At 41.5% G+C, this 20,099-nt stretch overlaps 1 protein-coding gene across 1 annotated transcript in view; it reads left to right on the top strand.

Moving 5' to 3' along the window:
- Positions 1 to 17,597, top strand: part of GEMIN5 (gem nuclear organelle associated protein 5) — a 46,214-nt gene extending 28,617 nt beyond the window's left edge. The window contains exons 17-28 of the mRNA XM_020974589.2: positions 357 to 470; positions 1,062 to 1,184; positions 4,102 to 4,197; positions 4,326 to 4,463; positions 5,356 to 5,503; positions 10,520 to 10,639; positions 11,323 to 11,533; positions 12,172 to 12,429; positions 13,189 to 13,351; positions 14,131 to 14,656; positions 16,282 to 16,378; positions 17,021 to 17,597. Of these exons, the coding sequence (XP_020830248.1) occupies positions 357 to 470; positions 1,062 to 1,184; positions 4,102 to 4,197; positions 4,326 to 4,463; positions 5,356 to 5,503; positions 10,520 to 10,639; positions 11,323 to 11,533; positions 12,172 to 12,429; positions 13,189 to 13,351; positions 14,131 to 14,656; positions 16,282 to 16,378; positions 17,021 to 17,188 (2,162 nt within the window). The 3' untranslated portion in view covers positions 17,189 to 17,597. The remainder of the gene's footprint in view (positions 1 to 356; positions 471 to 1,061; positions 1,185 to 4,101; positions 4,198 to 4,325; positions 4,464 to 5,355; positions 5,504 to 10,519; positions 10,640 to 11,322; positions 11,534 to 12,171; positions 12,430 to 13,188; positions 13,352 to 14,130; positions 14,657 to 16,281; positions 16,379 to 17,020) is intronic.
- The last annotated feature ends 2,502 nt before the right edge of the window (positions 17,598 to 20,099 follow it).

Here is a 20,099-nt window from a genome sequence, read left to right as displayed (position 1 = left end):
TATATCATTTTTATATTTTATATGTGGTGGGTGGGTGTGCACATGCACACACATACAATACTCACCTCACAGGGTTGTCTTAAAGAAGATGCTTTGTAAAACTTAAAAGGATGCTTAAATATGAATTATTATAGCTGTTGTAAGTTAGCCTGGGAACCTAAGAACCATTTATAATGCTGTTACTATGGAAAATGTATTCTACATTCTAAACAACCAAATATTAGCAGATATAGACTGCTTGTTTTATTTGTTTTCACTTTCTCAAAGGGATTTTAATCATACGGTGCTTGTGTGATTTGTGGGACTTGGCATCAGAGATTGGTCCATTATTGTGTGCTTGTCTTTCCGTGTTGCAGTTTCCAAAGAGTTACCTTCATACTCACCCATTTCCTCGGGATTTGAAAAGCCAAAGATTCCAATTAATCCCAAAGTGATTGTGCCCAAAAAGGATCTACCTAAAGAGAAGTCAGGTTTGTGTCACAAAAAGGTAAAATATATTTTGTTTCTAAAAGGACCAAATTGTACATTTTCTTGCAACTAGGGTAGAGTGGCTGTGCTTTTAAAAAAAAAAAGCCTATTAGCATTTTGGTCTTCATGATGTGACCAAGGAACAGTATAGAATATATCCTTTTCTTGAGTTCTGTGGCCAAAACAAAATAATTATCTGACAATGAACTTCTCAGAACTCATGGGACTCTCAGCCAGTACACGTGGGCAGGGTCAGTAGGCCACACAAGGAGCCTACCGAACAGAATGGAAGATGTGCCACAGCGCACACTCACCAGTATGGCCACCATGAAGCACTGAGGAATTTGTCCTACCTCAGCATTGGTTTGTATGCATGGTTGGAGTAGAGTTGCTTCATTTGTATGCGCCATTCCACCAACCTGAACTCTAAACACAATATGAACAGAGAGGATCTTTTGTTCTTTCTCTTCCCCCCCCCACCCCCACTCCCTACCCAGTGTAAGGCATGATCTAGTACCTTATGCACAGAAAGCACACAGTGACTGCTTGCTCAGCAGCCCTGCCAAAGCAAAACTGTTTTCATTCTATTTCAGAAGCCCTCGCAAAGAAGAAAAAGGCACGTTCTATTCTACCTGTCAGTACAGCCTTGGACCACAGGTCCAAAGAGGAGCTCCACCAGGACTGTTTGGTGCTGGCAACTGTGAAACATTCCAAAGGTACAAGAAAGGACCTCCTAACCTCTTAGATCTTCTCTACTCACAGTCTTCAGGAAACTATTTACTCTCATCTAGAGCTTGCCTATCCTTCTTCATGCCCTCAAGTCCCACTTCTATCTTGGAATATCAAAATCATGGAACTCAGCTGAGGCCCTGAGAGATAGGCGGAATTAAATGGACAGAGAGGAGTAGGAAGGCATTCCACGTAGAAAAAAATAGCACGTGGTATGAAGATTTGTTAGTACCACGCTAGGTTTTAGACTCTAGGCTCTGGACGGTTTTGAAAATTTTTGAGCAAGGAATCCATAATAAAAGTACTAGACAAGAGATCAAAGTGTAGTTAGTAGATAACCAGCTAACCACTACCCGTGGCTCAGTCAGTCAGAAAACATTGAGCACCTACTGCGTGCCAAGCACTGTGCTAAGTATTGGGGACACAAAAAGAGGCAGCAGACAGTCCCTGCCCTCCGTTTAATGGGGGAGACAACGTGCCAAAAAATAGATACAAAGCACACACGCTAGATACAGAATAGACAGGAAGTAGTTAACAGAGGGAAGGCACCAGAATTAAGAGGCAATAGGGAAAGCTTTCAGTGGAAGATGGGATTTTAATGGGGATGTAATGGAAGCCAGGGAAGTTAAGTAGTCTGAGCAGAGGAAGAAGAGCATTCCAAGCATGAGTGATAGCCAGAGAAAATGCTCTGAGAGATGAACTGTCTCGTTTATGCAGCACTCGGGAGGCCAGTGTCACGGGATCAAAGTACGTGTCAGGGAGTAAGGTGAGGAAGACTGAAAAGGTAGGAAGGGGCTTGGTATAGAGCACTTTGAAAGCCAAACAGGCTTTCGTATTTGATCCTAGAGGCTTTAAGAAACCACTGGAATTTGAGTAGGAGGGTGACATAGTCAGACCTGCACTTTAGGAAAGTCACTTTAGTGACTGAATAGAAGATGGACTGGAGTGGGGAGGGACTTGAGGCAGGCAGGCAGGCAGACCCTCCAGCAGGTTATTATAGTAGTCCAGACATGGGGTGATGAGGGCTTGCACTAGAGTAGTGGAAATGTTGGGAGAAAAGAGGGCATATTTGAGAGATGTTGCAAAGGTAAAATTAACAGGTCTTGGCAACAGCGTAGGTGCAGGGAGTGAGAGGCAGTGAGGAATCAAGGATGACTCGGGTTTCGAGCCTGAGGAACCGGGAGGATGGAATTGCCCACATTTGAGTTCTTACAGACACTTTAGAGCTGGAAGGAATCTCGGAGATCATCTCTTCCAGTGTTCTCATTTTATAGATAAGAAAACGAAGACCCAGAGAAGCAGAGTGATAATAATAACTAAAATTTATGTAGTACTTACTGTGTGCCAGTCACTGAGTTAAGTGACAAACAGGGTTGAATGACTTACCCAGGGTCACACAGGTAGTAAGTTTCTGAGGCTGGATTTAAGCTCAGCTTTTCCTGACTCTAGGCCCAGTGTGCTCTGTCCACTGTGCCAGCTAGTTGCCCCAGCTCACATGTATAATAGTAGCAGGTATGGGATTCAGACGCAATTCTTCTGACTCTATAACTGCTGTTCTTTTTTTTTAATATATATATTGACCCCAAACCGATTAAGTTGAATTGGCTTAAATAATCTATTTTGGTTTTCCATTCACAAGTTTCTCTTTGAGATACTTGGTTTTTGTACTTCATACTGCTATGTAGCACTTGTAAATCAGTCACTATATGCATGTGTGATATATGTATCAAGGTTACTTTTGTCCCTTTTGGCGTGCAAGTTTTGTTTGTGTGTATGTTTTTTTGTTTTGGGGGGGGTGAGGCAGTCAGGGTGAAGTGGCTTGCATAGGGTCACACAGCTAGGAAGTGTCAAGTATCTGAGTCCGGATTTGAACCCAGATCCTCCTAACCCCAAGGCCAGAGCTCTATCCTGTGCTATCTAGTTGCCCCTCTTGCAAGTTATTTGATGTATGACAAGACATTACCAAACATACCAGAAGTGGAAGCTAGATATTGATATGTGCCTATATGTGGCAGCTAGCTCCCATGGTTTTTAGTCATTTGTTTTTGGTTGAGGGATAGGGGGAGGAACTGTAGAACATATTTGCTTTTTCTTTCCTTTGAGATGAGCATATGGAACCCTTTCAGGTGAGTCAGGATGAATAGATATGGATTAATGTTAGATTCTTGACTTTATTAATAGAGTATTGGTCAAAATATAAGTGACTCCTAAATATGTATATAATATGTATAAAATATAATGTATATATAATATCATGCCCCTAAAATGAGATGTTCTTGACAGGGTCACACATACACACATGCTCAGAAAACTAACACCAGTTATGGACCATTTTCAGTTTTTATAAATCTCTTAATTTAAGGGAAAACACAACCTACATTCGAATCATTATATGGCATGGATTAGTTGAAAATTATATTTTAGGTATTTCATTAGCAAATGCTTATTGGGCTTTTAAAAATGTAATTTTCAACTCAACAAACCTCTTTTGGATGCCTGTCATATGTAAGATAAATTTCATTTTTTCCCAGATACAACTTCAAACTCATAACTACTAAAATTATCACATTAGAGGTTGCCAAAACCAAAAATGGCAAGGGATGGAGTAGGGTGGGGAGCAAATTTGTACAAGAACTAAGGTTGTCCCACTCTAATACTAAATTTTCAAATCTTAACTCCATTAACACAAATAGCCAGTAATCTCTGTTTCAGTCAGAGAGTACAGAGGTCTCTTTCTGAGAATTTTGAAGCAAGATTTGAGAATACCTTTTTGGCAGCAACTGGGATACTATGAGAAGTTGATAATAGCCTGTCCCAGCATTCTTAGTCCACTACTAAATATATAAATCAGTATGCCCTACATAACAAATCATCATATGATTTTTTTCCTCCTACCACTCACAGAGTTAAACGAGGACTTGGCCGCTAGTCTAAATGAGCGGATTCACTTGGGACTCTTCACCGACAGGACAGCCCTATACAGGATGATCGAGGTAGAAGGTGAGGTTTCACAAGCCCCGATTGCAGCTTCCACTGTGATTGCTCTGGTAGACATAGCTAAGTATATCTAAGAGGTGGTTTCTCTCCATTTCCCTCAATAATATTCAATTTCCCACTCTTTCAAATAGGAAAAAGTCATTTGGAGAATGGACACCCTGATTTATTCCACCAGTTAATGCTGTGGAAAGGAGATCTAAAAGGAGTTATCCAGGCTGCTGCAGAAAGGGGAGAACTGACTGATCAGCTGGTAGCTATGGCACCAGTAGGTATGTACATTAAGAAAATGCTTATCCATTCTGGGACACCATCCATAAACATCAGCTATTTGTAATACCAGCTGATCTTAAAATCAGTTTAAAAACCAAAGTTTAATATCATCCTTTAATATTAGGCTTTCTCATAAATAGAACATTAAAGAAATAGGACAGCTGAAAAGGAGGCATCAAAGGCCCACACTTATCTTATTGTTCCCAATCTAGGCCTTTCCCCAAATAGATTTGTATAAAGCCTGAGTGCAACCTATAATTAGTTGTCCTTAAAGCCTTCCTTGAGTCCCTCTCTTCTTCCTCCCTTTGCTGAAACAGCAACATGACACAGCAGAAATTGTGAAATCCTAACCAGTGGACCTGGTTTCAAATCTCAGCTTGGCTACAGTTTTGTGACTTGGGTAAACTACTTGTCCTCTATACCTTACTTTCTGTTCTATAAATTAAGGGAATTTGTGTGTCTTTCTGTCTTTGGGTTTCTCGTAGCACTTTGCCTTGACCTTCATGCTTATCATTTTCTCCCTTATTTGATAAGTTCCTTGAGAGTAGGGAATGGTGGGTCACATCTATCATTGTATTGCCAGAGTCAGACATAATACATTGCACATAAGTCAATTAATAAATGTTTATTGAATTAAATTTTAGTGTGAATGGAAAGAAACTAGGTAGGAGAGATGTTGTAGAAGTAGAAGCAATAGACCTGACTTAGTCAACTGGATATGACAGATAAGGGAGAGTCAAAGATGATTCCTCAAGGTCTTACTATACTATTTTTCTTTTCAGAGAGTCCTTAAGTTATTGGTACAGAACAATACAGTAGAAAGGAAAATCTGAGCAGATTCCTGAAGTTGTACTTACATGCTTGCTAACCATATTGTCTTTTGCTTTCTAGCGGGCTACCAGATGTGGCTGTGGACAGTAGAAGCCTTTGCCAAACAGCTGTGTTTCCAGGACCAGTATGTTAAGGCTGCCTCTCATCTCCTCTCTATCCATAAGGTGTATGAAGCTGTGGAGCTGCTCAAGTCAAACCACTTCTATAGGTCAGCACAGAGACTTTTGTTCATCTTCTAGTGGTAGAGCTCTTGGCCATAGGGTCATAAGATTTAGAGCTGGAAAGGACCTTACAGGTCACCTGTTCCAGTATTTTCATGATGGAGATGAAGAGAAGCAAATCCCTTGCTCGAGGTCAAACAGCTAATAAATGACAGCACCAGGATTTGAAATCTGGTGGCACAATTCCAGGGCCAGTGCTCCAGAGCACTCTTTGGCACAGATCCACTCACATCCAGATCAAATCAGTATAAGTGTTTATTATTTCTCTGATGTCAGCTATGCTAGTCAGGGAGGATGCAGAGACAAAAGAAGTGCCCCCTCCCCTCGGGGGGGGGGGGCGCGAACATGACACACAACGTTCACATAAGATTTTTTTTTTAAAAAAGGTACTTTGAGGAGAAGGAAAGGAAGCGTAACAACTAGTTGTGTCGGGAAAAGATGGGGACACACACAGAAATTGGTGCCAGAGTTGAGTTTTGAAGGAAGTTCAGGATTCTGAGAGGCAGGGATGAGGAGGGAATGCATTCCAGGCACAAGGGGACAACTTGTACAAAGGTGAATGTAAAATGCCTAGGTCTGGGGATAGCAGGTAGTCCAGTTTGATTGCAGCAAGGAATTTGTAAAGGGACATAGTAATGTGCCATAATTAGATAAGAGGCAGACTTCAGAGCTTTAAATGCAGTGACAGGTTTGGTAAAATGAAGCCTATAAAGATTCCTGAGCAAGGGAGTAACATGTCAGACCTGTGCTGTAGGAAGTTTGTTTTGTCATCCTTGTGCAGGATGGATGGAAGAGGAAAAAGACTGGAAGCGATGGAAACTTTATTGCAGTAGTCTAGGCAAGATGGTTAGGTGCTGGCCACGTGGGTGGAGAGAGCGGGCAAAAGACAGTCCCTGCTTTTAAGGAGGTTACAGTCTAATGGGGAAGACACGTAAAAACAACTGTATACCAACTACGTGTGTATTAACACACACACACACACACACACACACACAAGTAGAAGAGGTGTTTTGGAGATAAATGCAAGTGTGTGTCAATTTGATATGAAAGCTAAGGAGGTCAAGGATGACTTCTACTCTTGTGTCTGTCTCTCTAATTCTAGAAACAGTAGGGGAGGCATTGGATCTCTTTAAGGAGGTTGGTGACATGATTAGACCTGGGCTTTAGGGATATCACTGGCTGAAGTTTTGGAGAATGTCTTGGAGAGGAGAGGGATTGAGGCAGGAAGACAAATTAAGAATCTCTTGTAGTTGTTCAATCAAGGAAGCCTGAGCTAGAGTGGTTGTGAAGTGAGTGGAGGGAAGGGCATGGATGGAGAAGATGTTATGGAGGTAAAATCAACAAAACTTGGCACCTGTTAGATGTAGAGGTTGAGGGGGGAATGCGAAACTATCAGTGACTCCTACATTTCAAACTTTCTTAACTGAAAAGATGATGGTGCTCTCAGCTGAAGAAAGAAAGTTAGGAAGAGGCTTGGGTTTGGGAGTTCTGTTTTGAACATACTGAATTTGTCATTTGTTTAGGAAATGTCCAGTGGGCAGTTGGGAATGCAGAGCTGGAGCTCAGGAGAGAGAGAGTAGGGCTAGTTGTATGGCTTAGGGAGTCATCCCATAGAGCTCCTAATTGAACCTGTGAAAACTGATGAAATTACCGAGAGAAATGAAAGAGGGAGGAGAGAGAGATTTCCACTTGGGGGGATATAGTTAGTAGGGAATGTGGATGGTGAGCCAGCAAAAGAGGCTAAAAAAAAGCATCCAGACAGATAGGACAACCAAGAGAGAGCGATGTTATGAAAACTCAGAGAGGAAAAAGTACCCAGAAAGGGTAGTTGGTAGTTTACATGCTCCAGAGAAGTCAGAAAGGATGAGACTTGAGAAAAAGGTCATCAGATTTGGTAATTAAACAGTCACTAACTAATCATTTAATATTGAAGAATGCACACCCCAGGCACTTTTTTGGTTCGTTGAATGAACCAGCAATAGTAGTAAACACCCATAATTCTGTAAGCACTTTATAAATCATCATAAAGCATTTTCCTCACAGCAGCCCTGTAATGTAAGTAGTAACAGCTTTGATAGCTGCATTTTATAGATAGGTGAACTGAGAGGTAAATAGCAGTGAGTAAGTAGTCAGGTCAGTAGGATAACTAAGCTCTAGGGCTACAAAGAAAGGCAGAAGACAGTCCCTGCTTTCAAGGAGGTTCCAGTCTTAACGGGGAAGACACGTAAAAACAACTGTATACCAACTACGTGTGTGTTAACACACACACACACAAGATAAACTGGGGCTAGTCGACAGAGGAAAGGTACTAACATTAAGGAGGATTGGGAAAGGCTTCTTAAGAAGATCAGATTAAGGGGCAGCTAGGTGGCTCAGTGGATAGAGCACTGGCCCTGAAGTCAGGAGAACCTGAGTTCAGATGGGGCCTCAAACCAAACACTTGACACTTACTGGCTGTGTTACCCTGGGCAAGTCACTTAACCAGATTGCCTAAAAAGAAAAGAAGAAGAATATCAGATTATAGCTGAGACTTGAAGGAGACCAGGAGGTGGAGATGAGGGAAGGAGAGAATGCCAGGCCTGGAGGACAGCCAGTGAAATGACCAGATTTGGGAGATGGAGTGTCTTGTGTAAGGAAGAGCAAGGTGGCCAGTGTCACAGAAATTTTTGACTTAAGTGAGGGAGGTAAAGCAGAGGAAGTCAGATTATCGAGGGCTTTGAATGTCAAGGAGAAATTTTTATATTTGGTCCTGAAGGTGCTAGGGAGCCACTAAAAATTATTGAATAAAGGGAGTGATGTGGTCAGTGTGCTTTGGGAAGATGAGTTTGACAACTGAATGGTAGATAGACTGGAATGGGGAGAGACTTAAAGTGGGGAGACCAACCCAGTAGGCTGTTACAGTAGTCCAGGTTGTGAAATGATAAGGGCCAGCAGCAGGGTGGTGGTAGTGTCAAAGAAGAGAAGAAAGTATGTAAGAGATGATATAAAGGTAAAATTGACAGGGCTTGGCAACAGATTGAATGTGAAGGATAAGAGAGGAAACACAATGATACCTAGGGGACCGAGAGTCTGGTGTTGCCTTCCACAGTGATAGGAAAGATGGGAAAAAGGGATCGGGAAAGTGGGAGATGATGGCTTCAGTTTTGGAACATGTTGAGTTTAAGGTGCCCATAAAACGAACAGCTTCAGATGTCCAGTAAATAGTTGGAGATGGCAGTCTGGAGGTTAAGAGAGTCTAGGGCTGGATAAATGGAGCTGGTGAGATCACCAAGTAAAAGAGAAGGCAGCTCAGGATAGAGCCTTGGGGAACACGCACAGTTAGAGCAACCTAAGTAAGAATTAAGCAAAGAAAACTAAGAGGGAGTAGTAGGACAGGTAGGAAAACCAAGAGAGAATAGTATCATGTAAACCTAGAGAGAAAATATCAAGGAGAGGGTGATCAGCAGTATCAAGGGTTAAAGAGGGCAAGAGGAATGAAGATTAAAAAAGGCCAATAGATTTGGCAGTCAGGAGATAGATAGAACCAAAATGGTGGAGTAAAGTACAGCTAAGCTCTCCTTCCCCCATCCGCAACACCTACAGACAGATCCAGAAGATAAACTAAACCTGATCAGGAAATCCAAGAAGTTGTGAGTCATTTTTCCAGGCCAGGTCATCATAGGGAAGATACACAGAGGGGTCTGCAGACCCTGAGGACTGTGCCTGGCTAGGAGTTTGTGAGCAGAGCATTCTAGCGTAGGGAAAGGGTGTGTACCGGGGCAAGAAGAGGGCCCAGGTCCAGCAAAGAAGATTCTGAACTTGGGAGAATACAGGAACATGTGCCACCTGGCAGCTTTCACTCTCTGGTTGAGAGTCAGAGATGCCAGGTAGATGGAAGAGATGACCTGCACCCAAAGATGGCATTCCAGGGTGTGGAGTGGTCACAGGCTCTGGGCTGTGGAACAAGAGTGGAACAGGCTCAGAATCTCGGATGCCCCCAGGAGTGGAAGAAGGGCTCAGTTCCAGCTGCTAGCCCAGTCTGAAGCCTGCGGACGTATAACCAGGAATCCCAAACCAAAGGGAAACCTGCAGTTTATTGCTCTGAACCAGCAGAGGCATCAGAGGCTGAGCCCAGCATCAGTTGACCTAAAGCACACAAGAGGCAAGCTCACAGGTCTACTGCTCAGACCCAGCCACACCCAGGTCAAGAACTTGCAGAGCTCCAGCCAGGACAGGTGGGCAGGAATCAGATCTTGCCCTGAATTGGAATACTTTGGGATCAGTGAAAGCTTAACCAGTTGCAGCCTAAGATGTCCCTGAAATCCTGGAATACCCTAAGAAAACAGCAGCTGGACCAGCCCAAACATTGTCTGCAGAAGTGCACAGAACGAAGATGTACAGACTGTAGGCAGCTTTCTCAAGGAGTTCAGCCACAGAAGCGAGGCGTGATATGGGGCTGTAATTAGCAGGGATGGCTGGATTGAGGGAGCCTTTTTGAGGGTGGGTAGACATGGATGTTTGTAGGCAGTCGGGAAGCAGCCAGTGGACAGAATGAAGTTAAGTGAAAGGGGGCGTTCAGCTGGAGAAGAAGGCTAGCACGGCACCGCTTGTGCATGTAGAGCAGCACGACCTCTTCCTTTAAGACAAGAGGGAAGGAGGAGGTATTGACAAAGTTCTATGAGGGAGCAAATGGCCTCAGTTTCTTCAGTGGAATATAAAGCAGGATTCTCAGCTGGGAAGGAGGAAGAACCAAGATGACTCCTAAATAACAGAGTAGGACACTCAGAGCCAGGTTTTCTGACACCACATCCAGAGGTCTTTTTATTATTCAGTGCCGTGAATGAACATCATTTGAAAGAATATGCCATATTGCCTTCTATTCAAGTACAAGGTAGTGTGGGATATTTCATTATGTATATCTGTATTGTCTTTAACTAGGCTTAACTTGAGGGGATTGTTTTTCTCTCCCCACAATCTGTTAAACATAGTAGATAGTGATCTTTGTTTCTCTCTTCCTGCCCTAGGGAAGCCATTGCAATTGCCAAGGCCCGGCTACGACCAGAGGACCCAATACTGAAAGACCTGTACGGCAGTTGGGGAGCAGTCCTAGAAAGAGATGGCCATTACGCCATGGCAGCCAAATGGTAGGTACCGGGGCCACCAATAAAGAAGAGTATTATGTAAGGGCAAGAAGAACAGCCATAAGGAGATGTCTACCTAGAATTGTCTAGTCAGGCTTGATAACAAAACTAGCCTCTCTCCTTTTGGCATTTATACTAAAAGCCATTAGAGCCATTCAGCAAGTATAGCCAAGGACATGCTATCCCAGAGACGTGCCAGCAAGTGGGCAAAACGGGAGGGAGTTCCCTCTTTAAAGTTCAGTTCAGTAATTATAGTATTGGCTAAAAAATAGGCTGTTTAGAATCCCTAAAATGAGATGCCTTGGGAAGGGGCGGGGGGGGGAACCAACATAGGCATAGACTGGGGGCAAAGACACCTATTCTGGCACTAAGGTTTTATACAAGGTAGATTTGGGAGGAAAAGGTTAAGTCTGTTTTGGGTAAAAGTCTATATTAATGATATTTATTGAGCTTTTCGTCTGTGCTCTTATTTTCCATTTACTAAGCTACACTGAATCTAGCCATGAAGGAAACAATTGAAGAAAAATTAGTGTACTTGAGAATACCATGAAGGACAAATAAGTTATTAGAGGGGCAGAATTGGGAATGTAGAGACCTGTTCTAGAACAATCCAGCCCGAGAGAGTTCACTGTTTTTATCATTTCATTTCTGTGTCAGTACTCTTTTTTTCTATTCATATGTTGTAGCTACTTAGGGGCTACCTCTGCCTACGATGCAGCTAAAGTGCTCGCCAAAAAGGGGGATGTGGCTTCTCTTAGAACAGCTGCAGAGTTGGCACTTGTCGCCGAAGAGAAGGAGCTGTCTTCATCGTTCTCTTTCAGATGTGCCCAAGAGCTGCTGTCGGTCAGGAACTGGGTGGGAGCTCAGGAAGTCCTCCGGCAACAAGAATGCCTGCTAGTGAGTCCACGCTTCACTCTTGGCAAACCCCAGACCTGGAATTCTTTCCTAGTGAAATCTCACTGAAATAGAAAACAAGGTGCTGGTGCCGAATGTGACCAAATACGCGGGGTTCATTGAGCTTGTCCTAGTTCTCGATGGATTGTACCATCAGTCTTAGCTGTGGGCAAGTTAATGAAGTAGAATGAGCTGCTTGGGGAATTTTTATAATTACAGTTTCATAGCTGGGAGTCCAAGACCCCCCCCTCCAGCCCAGGCCTTTTGCTACCAAAGGGACACCTATGTTAGAATTCTACCCATCCTGTTTTATAATTGTTATCATTTCTGATCCATCGTATTCCACTGATGATGAGTTGACTTTTTACTGCAGTCAGAACCTTGGCCACAAATGTGATTTACCTGGAAGCTTCTCTGTTTCGCTCTGCCCCTTTTTGGGGCAGAGCAAGTTTCAGCCTTCTGAAATATCTTTTAGCAATTCACTCATTCTTATAAGTACCAGTCTGATACAAGTGAAATTGAGAAGACGTGGGGATACAGTTCCTAGGGAGTGAACCCCAGCCACTGAAGCAGGTTCTTTTCTTGACTTCCTTTCCCTTGGCTCTTGAACAGAAGTTCCTTTCTGGTTGGTTGTGTTCTAGGGTCAGTGTTTGGTGTTTTGCCTTCATGAATTGCTGTCCAAGCACCTGGAGGAAAGTCAGCCATCAGAATGGAAAAGTTCCTCCTTCCCTTCCTACCATAGCTGGGCCATCAGGACTGAGAGTTCCTTCATGGAAGGGGTGATCACAGTATGGAAGAGCACATTTGGCTTGGAGACCACTGAACAGTACCAGACAGCATTTCAGCAGCTACATGGTATCGAGTACCCATCTGCCACAGGTCATACCCTTTCCAAACAGGTAACAAATGCGTCATTCATAGCTACTGTTCCCACTCAGGAATAAGAATCTCTATTCTACATGTAAACTGGTAGAAGTCACAGTTTATCTGTTTCTGTCCACAATTCGTTTCTCTAAGTGGACACGTGTATTTTCTTTAAAAAACTCTGAGGTTGAAAATAGAACTGGATTCGAGTTCCTGCCACTTATTAGTTATGTGTCCTGAGCTTCAGTTGCTTCGTTTATAAAATGAGTAGGTCGAATTAAATGATCTCTGTTGTCCCTTCCAGTTGTAGTGTGCTAATGGTCTGCAGTTCTTAACCAAAGAATCAGTAGTTCACTTGGAATTTTCACAGTGGGATTTAAAACAAACAGACCAGCCAGTACCAAAGGTATCTTCTTCAGTATCATTAAAGCCAAATCACTTTCAGATCAGTTTGTGGTCCCACTCATTTGTAAAGAGATAATAAATTTTGGGGGATCAGAAGTGATCTGTTAAGTGGAGCAACACTTAGAAATTGTGACTAGAAATGAAAATAGCTTAAGTGCTTTCCTTAGACCTTTTTGCTTCCAATCACTGTGCATGTGAATTGCCGTGCAACTGTGAAAGTTTCTCTTGAAACCAAGATGGGCCCTTGTTGATAAACATTACGTGGGGGAAATTCCTGGTCCCAGATTGTCCACAGGGCCCTGCTGGCAGAACATTCCAGCTGAATGTTGCTGATAACAGTCTTTCTCCCTTAAGAAGAAATTAACTGAGGCTTTGGCTTCTTGCTCTAGCTCCTGTTCCACATCTCCCATGATCTGACCTTGGCGGTGCTGAGCCAGCAGACCGCCTCCTGGCCGGAAGCCGTCAGAGCTCTCCTTGCCGCTGTGACACGGAGCTATGACTCGGGGAACTTCACTCTAATGCAAGAAATCTGTACTCTCTTTCTTCCCAAAGGCAAGTAGCTTTCCTCTCTTCAGGGCCAAGGTATGAAAATTAGTTTCATATTACTTGCATTTTCTCCACAACCCAGAAGAGCCTTCTCATTATGTTCTTAGTAGTTAATAGTTAATGATGGGAGACAGGGAGGAGCATAAGTCATTGAGAGCCAGAAATAATCCAAACATTTCATTTGCGTCAATAATTTCAGATTGTCCACCAGGGTTGAAAGATACCAGAAAGTACTTACTTCTTACATGTTCCACGAAGGGAACAATTCCATAGAAGCAGAAGGCAATCCGCTGGAAAAAAGAAATGTCTTGTAGAGTCTCCAGGCTTCATACATAATTAGCTACTGAAGAATGGCGATCTGACTAGAGTGCCATCGTTCTGCAGATACACAGCATAGAAATTTCTTGTTTGAGTATGGCCTGGTGTTATCACTTCAGAGGAAAGATGGAAATCCGTAGAGAATTGTAAAATGCTTCTTTTTTCCTGCTTTTAACATGTATGCCCCCATCTATAGGAGACCAGCTCCTTCCTAGGACTAGGAGATGCTTGGCTTTCTTTGGCCACTGGCTTTAGGTATGCAATTTGGTAGATAACATCTTGTCATCCCAGTCTGTCTTTACTTGGAATACCCTTAACTTCCCGTCAGAAACTTTGTTGTCTCCTTCGTAGGGTTGTAAGAATCAAAATAATAAAAATTATACATGGGAAACAAGCCCTCAGGGGCAATAGGACATTTCAGAAAAATAAGCAGTTGGGAAAGTTACATCTCACTTTCTCTCTCTTAGGCTGTGATCATTTAAGAGAGAAACTGGGTGAAGAGCCAGCTTTTAAAAGTTTAGAGGCCTTTTTCTCATATGGACAGCTCTATGACCTCTGGTGGAACCTGCCCAGGACTCCCCTCATTGAAATACAGTGCGTGGCAGATCCAGTGCCTTTTATTGGCACTGCCTGTGGTGGTGAGCAGAATGGTCTCTCTGATACCTCCAGTCCAGACGTAACTGACCCTGACGCCTTTACCCAGCTGAGCGATGAACTTCCCCAAGGAACCATACTGAGTACAGATTTAGAGCAAGACCGGAGAAGCGCAGAGAAAAAACAGCCTACACTGAGTGCATGTGAGGTTCTCATTTCTCAAATGCACGCAGATCTCCAGAGTACCCAGAAAGCTATCACAGAGGTCCAAGAAACATTAGCAGAAATGATCCGCCAGCACCAGAGAAACCAGCTCTGTAAAGCTACAAGGAACAGTGCTGAAGAGGGAGATCCTTCCTTGAAGACTCAGTTGTGTTCTGAAAATCCTGACAGCCAAAGGTGTGAAATCGTCTAAAATAAGGTGGAAGAGTGCTGGGTAGAGGCCGAGGGCTTTCTCAGTTAATTTTAAAATTTTAGGCTTTGGAGTTAGAGCAAAACATGAAAAACTTTAAATGCTTACATACTGACAGTTTTAAAGTTTAAAGTTTAAAATTCCTACAGGAAGCCATTTATAACTAACTCACCTTGCTAGCTGCAGGCTCCTCCCTGAAGCCAGTCAATCCCTACATGTAGGAGGGGGGGTGGGGATTGCCACCAAATGGTCAGAGATAACATAACAGAATATATTCTCACACATACACAAACAAAAGTGCAAACACCTAAAGTTTCCCACAGATAGTTGTGGAATGGCTAAATCATGAGTCAGTTTAAAAAGGCAGAGTGTGGCATGGTAGATGTAGAGGACCAGCCTCAAGTCAAAATAAACCCTGTATTGAAGTACCACCTCTAAGACAGACTGATCGTGTGACCCTGGTAAAGTCACTTCATCTGTGTGGTGGGCAGCTCCTTAAAGAGGATGAGCTGCAGAATAATTGCCCGTCTGTGGTGGACAGAATTTCTTCACAGTTTCCTTATATCAGTGAAATCACAAATCCAAGAGAAAAATGTTACAAATGATATTTTAGATAAATTATCTATCACATATTTATATTTCATATCATGTACACTATAGTCATGTACTTGTATTTTTAATACATAATTTTATATATTTTGTATATATTAAAAATGTATGTGCATGCAGCAGAATATTATGCTTTGGGTTGATATGTGGGGATATGAGGAAATCCATAATAGCTTATGTGAAATTGAGGAAAAGGCAGCAGCAGACCATACAAAGCCAGGTCCCCACACATGGTCACTTTGTTTTTTTAGAATATCTACATGGAGAGATGATTTGAAAAGCTTTTTAAAGGAACACAGAGTGACTGTTAATTTGTCAGGAATGTTTTGTGTCTTACAATTCTTAGCTCCACTCCTGCTGCTTTTTTTTCTCTGGGGCTTCACTTTGCTCATCTATAAAAAGAAGTTTTACCAAATGACTAGGTTCCTTACAACTCTGAATCTGTAGTTATCATACAAATAGTTGTAAAGTGTGTTTGATTTATTAATGTTTCAGTTAAAAAAATTAACATCGTTTTCTTGAATACCTTATTGTGTTCAACTCCTTTAATGTCCTTTTTTAAAAAAATGTCCTTTTTAATATAAAAATATATAAGCTTCCTCTCTTGAATAGTTATAAAAATAGTAAGCAGTCCCAAATAAGGGATCTCTGGAAACTGATTATAGTCTTCATGTCATGAAAGGCATCCTTATGTACTTCTAGGCTAAGGAAAATGGAGGGAACTAGAATTTGTCCAGAAGGGGAAAGAAAATCCTTATTTAAAAAAAAAAGATATTAGAAATGGCACAGGAGTCTCAAATCATAGTTAAATGCCCAAAATGTTGAAAATTATTGATCTAGTCATTATTTGGTTTTATAAATTGTTTTATATTAACTGTTTCTCCTTGATCTTTAAATACACAAGAGAAAAGCAGTGGAATTTCAAAGAAATCTTTTAGGATAATGGAAAAAGTATGCAGTTACTTGAGCAAAATGTGAGAATGGTTCTGTATTCTGTTAACAGTAAAGAACAAGTAAATGAACCAGTTTCGCTGGCTGAATTGACAAAACGACTTTCAGAAGCAAATAAGAAAATGGCTGGATTTCCTGAGAACATTAAGGTAAGATCTATAACTTTATTCTTCGCTAAAAACGACATCTTTTCGGTTCACTCTACCATCATTGATAATTCATTATTACCTAGTCTCAAATGCCATTACTACATGTAAAAAACGATGTCATTCTAAACCTACATATTGGTGACTGGCCAGAGTAATTTGGTAATTGTGGATAGACGTAATGGTCACAAATCGAGATGGGAAAAGGCCAGATACAGAAAAGATAATTTAATGGGGAAAAACCTTGGATTTGGAATCAAAAGTCTTGTGTCAGTCTCAGATCTATCAACAATTTATTTCCCATAAGACCCTGAACAAGTCATTCTCACTAAAACTTTATTTCCCCAACTCTAATGTGACAACAAAGGTTCTTGCATTACCAGACTCACAAGGTTATTATAAATATCAAATGAGAGACTATTGTAAAGCATTTTGTAACTGTAAATTACTATATAAAGCTCAATTGTTCATGTAAATTAAAAAATAAAACTTGATCTGAACAGTATTCTAAATTTTAAATTCCCTCTTTAAGAGCAGTGGTTGTAACTATTGTTTTTGAATTCCGTGTTTTGGGTTTTGTCCTTGGAGGAGGAGTATTGCATAGCTAGTGGCCATCCTGATTTATATTGACCTCTTTTCTTTCAGACATTTCCCTTTCCTGATGTGTTAGAGTGTTGTCTTGTAATGCTTCATATTGGATCCCAGTGTTCTGGGTATTTGAGTCTGGATATGCAGCAACAAGCCTTAGAACTCCTTCAGAAATATGGCAACAGCAAAGTTTACGAAAGAAGTTCTCAGATTTTCTGCACATGAATTTGAAGCCCTTCAGCTGAAGACTGTTATACCTAGGCCAAGACAAAGGCCATCTTTTCACTTCTGCAGTTTGCTCCTCCCTGGCCTTTCTCCCTGAGCTGTGGACACTTTTGAAAGAAGGTCCGTAAAGTAAGGGGCCAGATGTGGTCAGACTCATTGGTCCATAGTGGACCCCAACTCTGCTTGTGAAATTAAAAAGGACTTTCACCTCAACTATCATTTTCTGTCGAGGGAAGAATGATGGCAGGCCAGCAGTAGTTGCTTAGAAATTACCCAGCATAGCAATCTCAGTGACCTTGAAAACCTGTAGGTTTTACCCAAATAGGAGAAAGTTGTATTTTTTCTATTGTGATAAATGTGTTACATTCTTAAATACACAGGCTGCCTTTAAGTAAACTTTTAAACCATATGCTTTTGTGAAGATGGGAATCATTGCCAACCTGCATCATCCGTAGTCTGTTATCTGGTCTCTTCTTTTTCTCAGTATCCATGTTTGATAAGGAAAGTCAAAACAGACTATTCCTAAATGCTTTCAGTATAAGTGCTCCTCGTATACCTTCCCTCACCCCACCCCACTCCCCAAAAGTGTAAAATCACATTTCGGATTGCAAAGAATTAGCGCTTGGCATCTCATCATGGAGGGCTAAAGTCTCATGACATAGAAATGCAACTCTCATACAACAGTAAGTGGGGGGTTTTTTCCCCCTTTAAAAGATATTTTTGGAAATGGGCTCTATTCAGACCAATATAGCATAGATTTGTTGGGACAGCTCAATTGTTAAAGGTACAAAATGCCTCATGACTATAAGGGCAGCCACCCTGAGGAAAGGCACCTCAGTATCTATATAGTTTACGTTTGTAATGGCACTTCTGTTTCTGCTCATGCTTTTTATAAACTATAGGCCTTCTACAAAATATTTGTTTTGGTTGCATTCTAAAAATGGTTTTGAAATGTAGGTTAAATGAGGTCAGCCATCTAAATAAAATCACCTAGATACAGATGGATATAATCAGGTAACACTTTATGTCAATGACAGGATATAGGAGGAAAGAAAACAGTAACTATTTTGACCAGGTGTGTTCTTAAGGCTCAAAGTAGAACTTAATTTTCTGCACTAAAATAAATGGTCTTATTTGGATACAGAGGGTGTCTTAACAAAACCATTTGATGACTTTTACCATGTACTTAAGTGACGCCATACTCCTATGAAAAGAAAGGATGATCTTAAGTTGTAGCAAGATAGCCATAGCTAGAACATTGTTAGTGGAGTTATTTCCAAATTGGAAAGGAAGGCCTGTCGTAGTGGGAACTTGAAGAGACCTTCTTACAACAGTTGTTAAAAAAGACATGAAGGCCCTAGAACTGGCAATAAATTGCATGGCACAGATAGAAGGCATTGTTAAAATTAAGAATGCTCATACAGAAAGAAAGCCCCTTTCACAGGAGTGAGTTCAAAAGGACTGTTACTGAGCTACAAGGGAATTTAGCCCTGACCCACAACTTAACCCAGTTGTGTTCTGCGATTCCAGTGAAGGCCACTCTTACTAAAACATTTTAAAATTACATTTCTGTTAAGTCTTCAGTGATTGTCCTGAATATTATAATATTTTGCCTGGGGATAAAGAAATCATGTACTGTAGTGAAATAGTGAGGACCCCTACCTAAGAATTCTAACAAGATTTGGGACACCATAATAAGAGAGCAACTCTAATTCTTTCCTGCACACTTTGTGCACCTAATTGGTGTTCTAATCTAAAAGATCAGTTGTCTGTCATGTGCTTCTTTAGCTCCTTAGTCGGTGGAGTAGCTATCACAAACCAGTTTGGTCAGTTAGTTGGGGGTTTTCGTGCCAGACCAGTGAACTACAGCAGTTCACAAAGGATCAGGGTTTGGAGTTGGAGACCTCTTCAGAGGTCATCTCATCCAGTCCTCTCAGAAGTGACTTAACCAAGGTTACCCAGGTTGCCAGTAACAATTCTTAATAATCAGTTGCCTTTTGTTCCTTTAAATTTTGACTAATTCAGTTTTGTGTATAAAGGGATCCTTTTATGTAACTAGTCAGTGTATTATTATACAAAGCACAATTCAGCGTAATTACAGAAAATAGCAAAGTGAATGTAAGAACACTCTATACACACACACGTATATGTATGTTTGCACAGACATGACTGATGAGCTAAGCTTAACTAATTTACATATAGGTACTAAATGCCTTGACCACTAGCATACTGATGTGAACACAGGTTTTTGGGATTACCCATCTTCCTCTAGTCACCAAGAGTTTGAATCCTAGAAATAATTATCTGATCTCATGGCCCTCAACTTCACTTTGCCAACATAAGTATGCCCTGCATAAAACCGCACTTATCCAGACTGACAGAAACATAGTCAAAACTAATCTTTGAAGTAAGGTCCTGCCTTTTTCTGCCATTATTCCCATGGAACTAAATGCCCCTATTAGACTTGTTTGGTTTTTTAGGAAATACTTAAGGGGATTAAATAGGAAAATCCGTTTCCCAGGCCCAGTTCAGCCAATTTTAACAACTATGTGACTTTGACCACACATTACTTCATAGAGAAGATTTCAGATCTTCCCTTTATTAGATATCCCATCTTGAGATATCCCCCCTCTGTCATATTCCCTATTTCAGAGTACCTGCTCAGTTTCTACATTTCCAAAATAAGAGTGATAAGGTCCCTTCTGGCTCTGAAAGTTTGCCCCTAACCAGGCTAAAAGTGAGGAAAACCATAACCTTAGAACAAGCCTGCACAGCCTGCAGCCCACAGGCCTCTTGCAATACACAAAAAGGATCTCCTCTACATACAAAGGATGGTTTCCCCTACATTTTTTTTGCAGGCCTGAAATTCTTTGGTGGGCTGCAGGTTGTGCAGGCCTGCCTTAGAATCAAG

This window comes from Phascolarctos cinereus, unplaced genomic scaffold (assembly GCF_003287225.1).
Source record: "Phascolarctos cinereus isolate Bilbo 61053 unplaced genomic scaffold, phaCin_HiC Scaffold_2;HRSCAF=192, whole genome shotgun sequence".
In the NCBI taxonomy this organism is placed as follows: Eukaryota; Metazoa; Chordata; class Mammalia; order Diprotodontia; family Phascolarctidae; genus Phascolarctos; species Phascolarctos cinereus.
The sequence above is the reverse complement of the archived record's forward strand: the minus strand, read 5'-3'. Positions and strand labels throughout refer to the sequence as shown.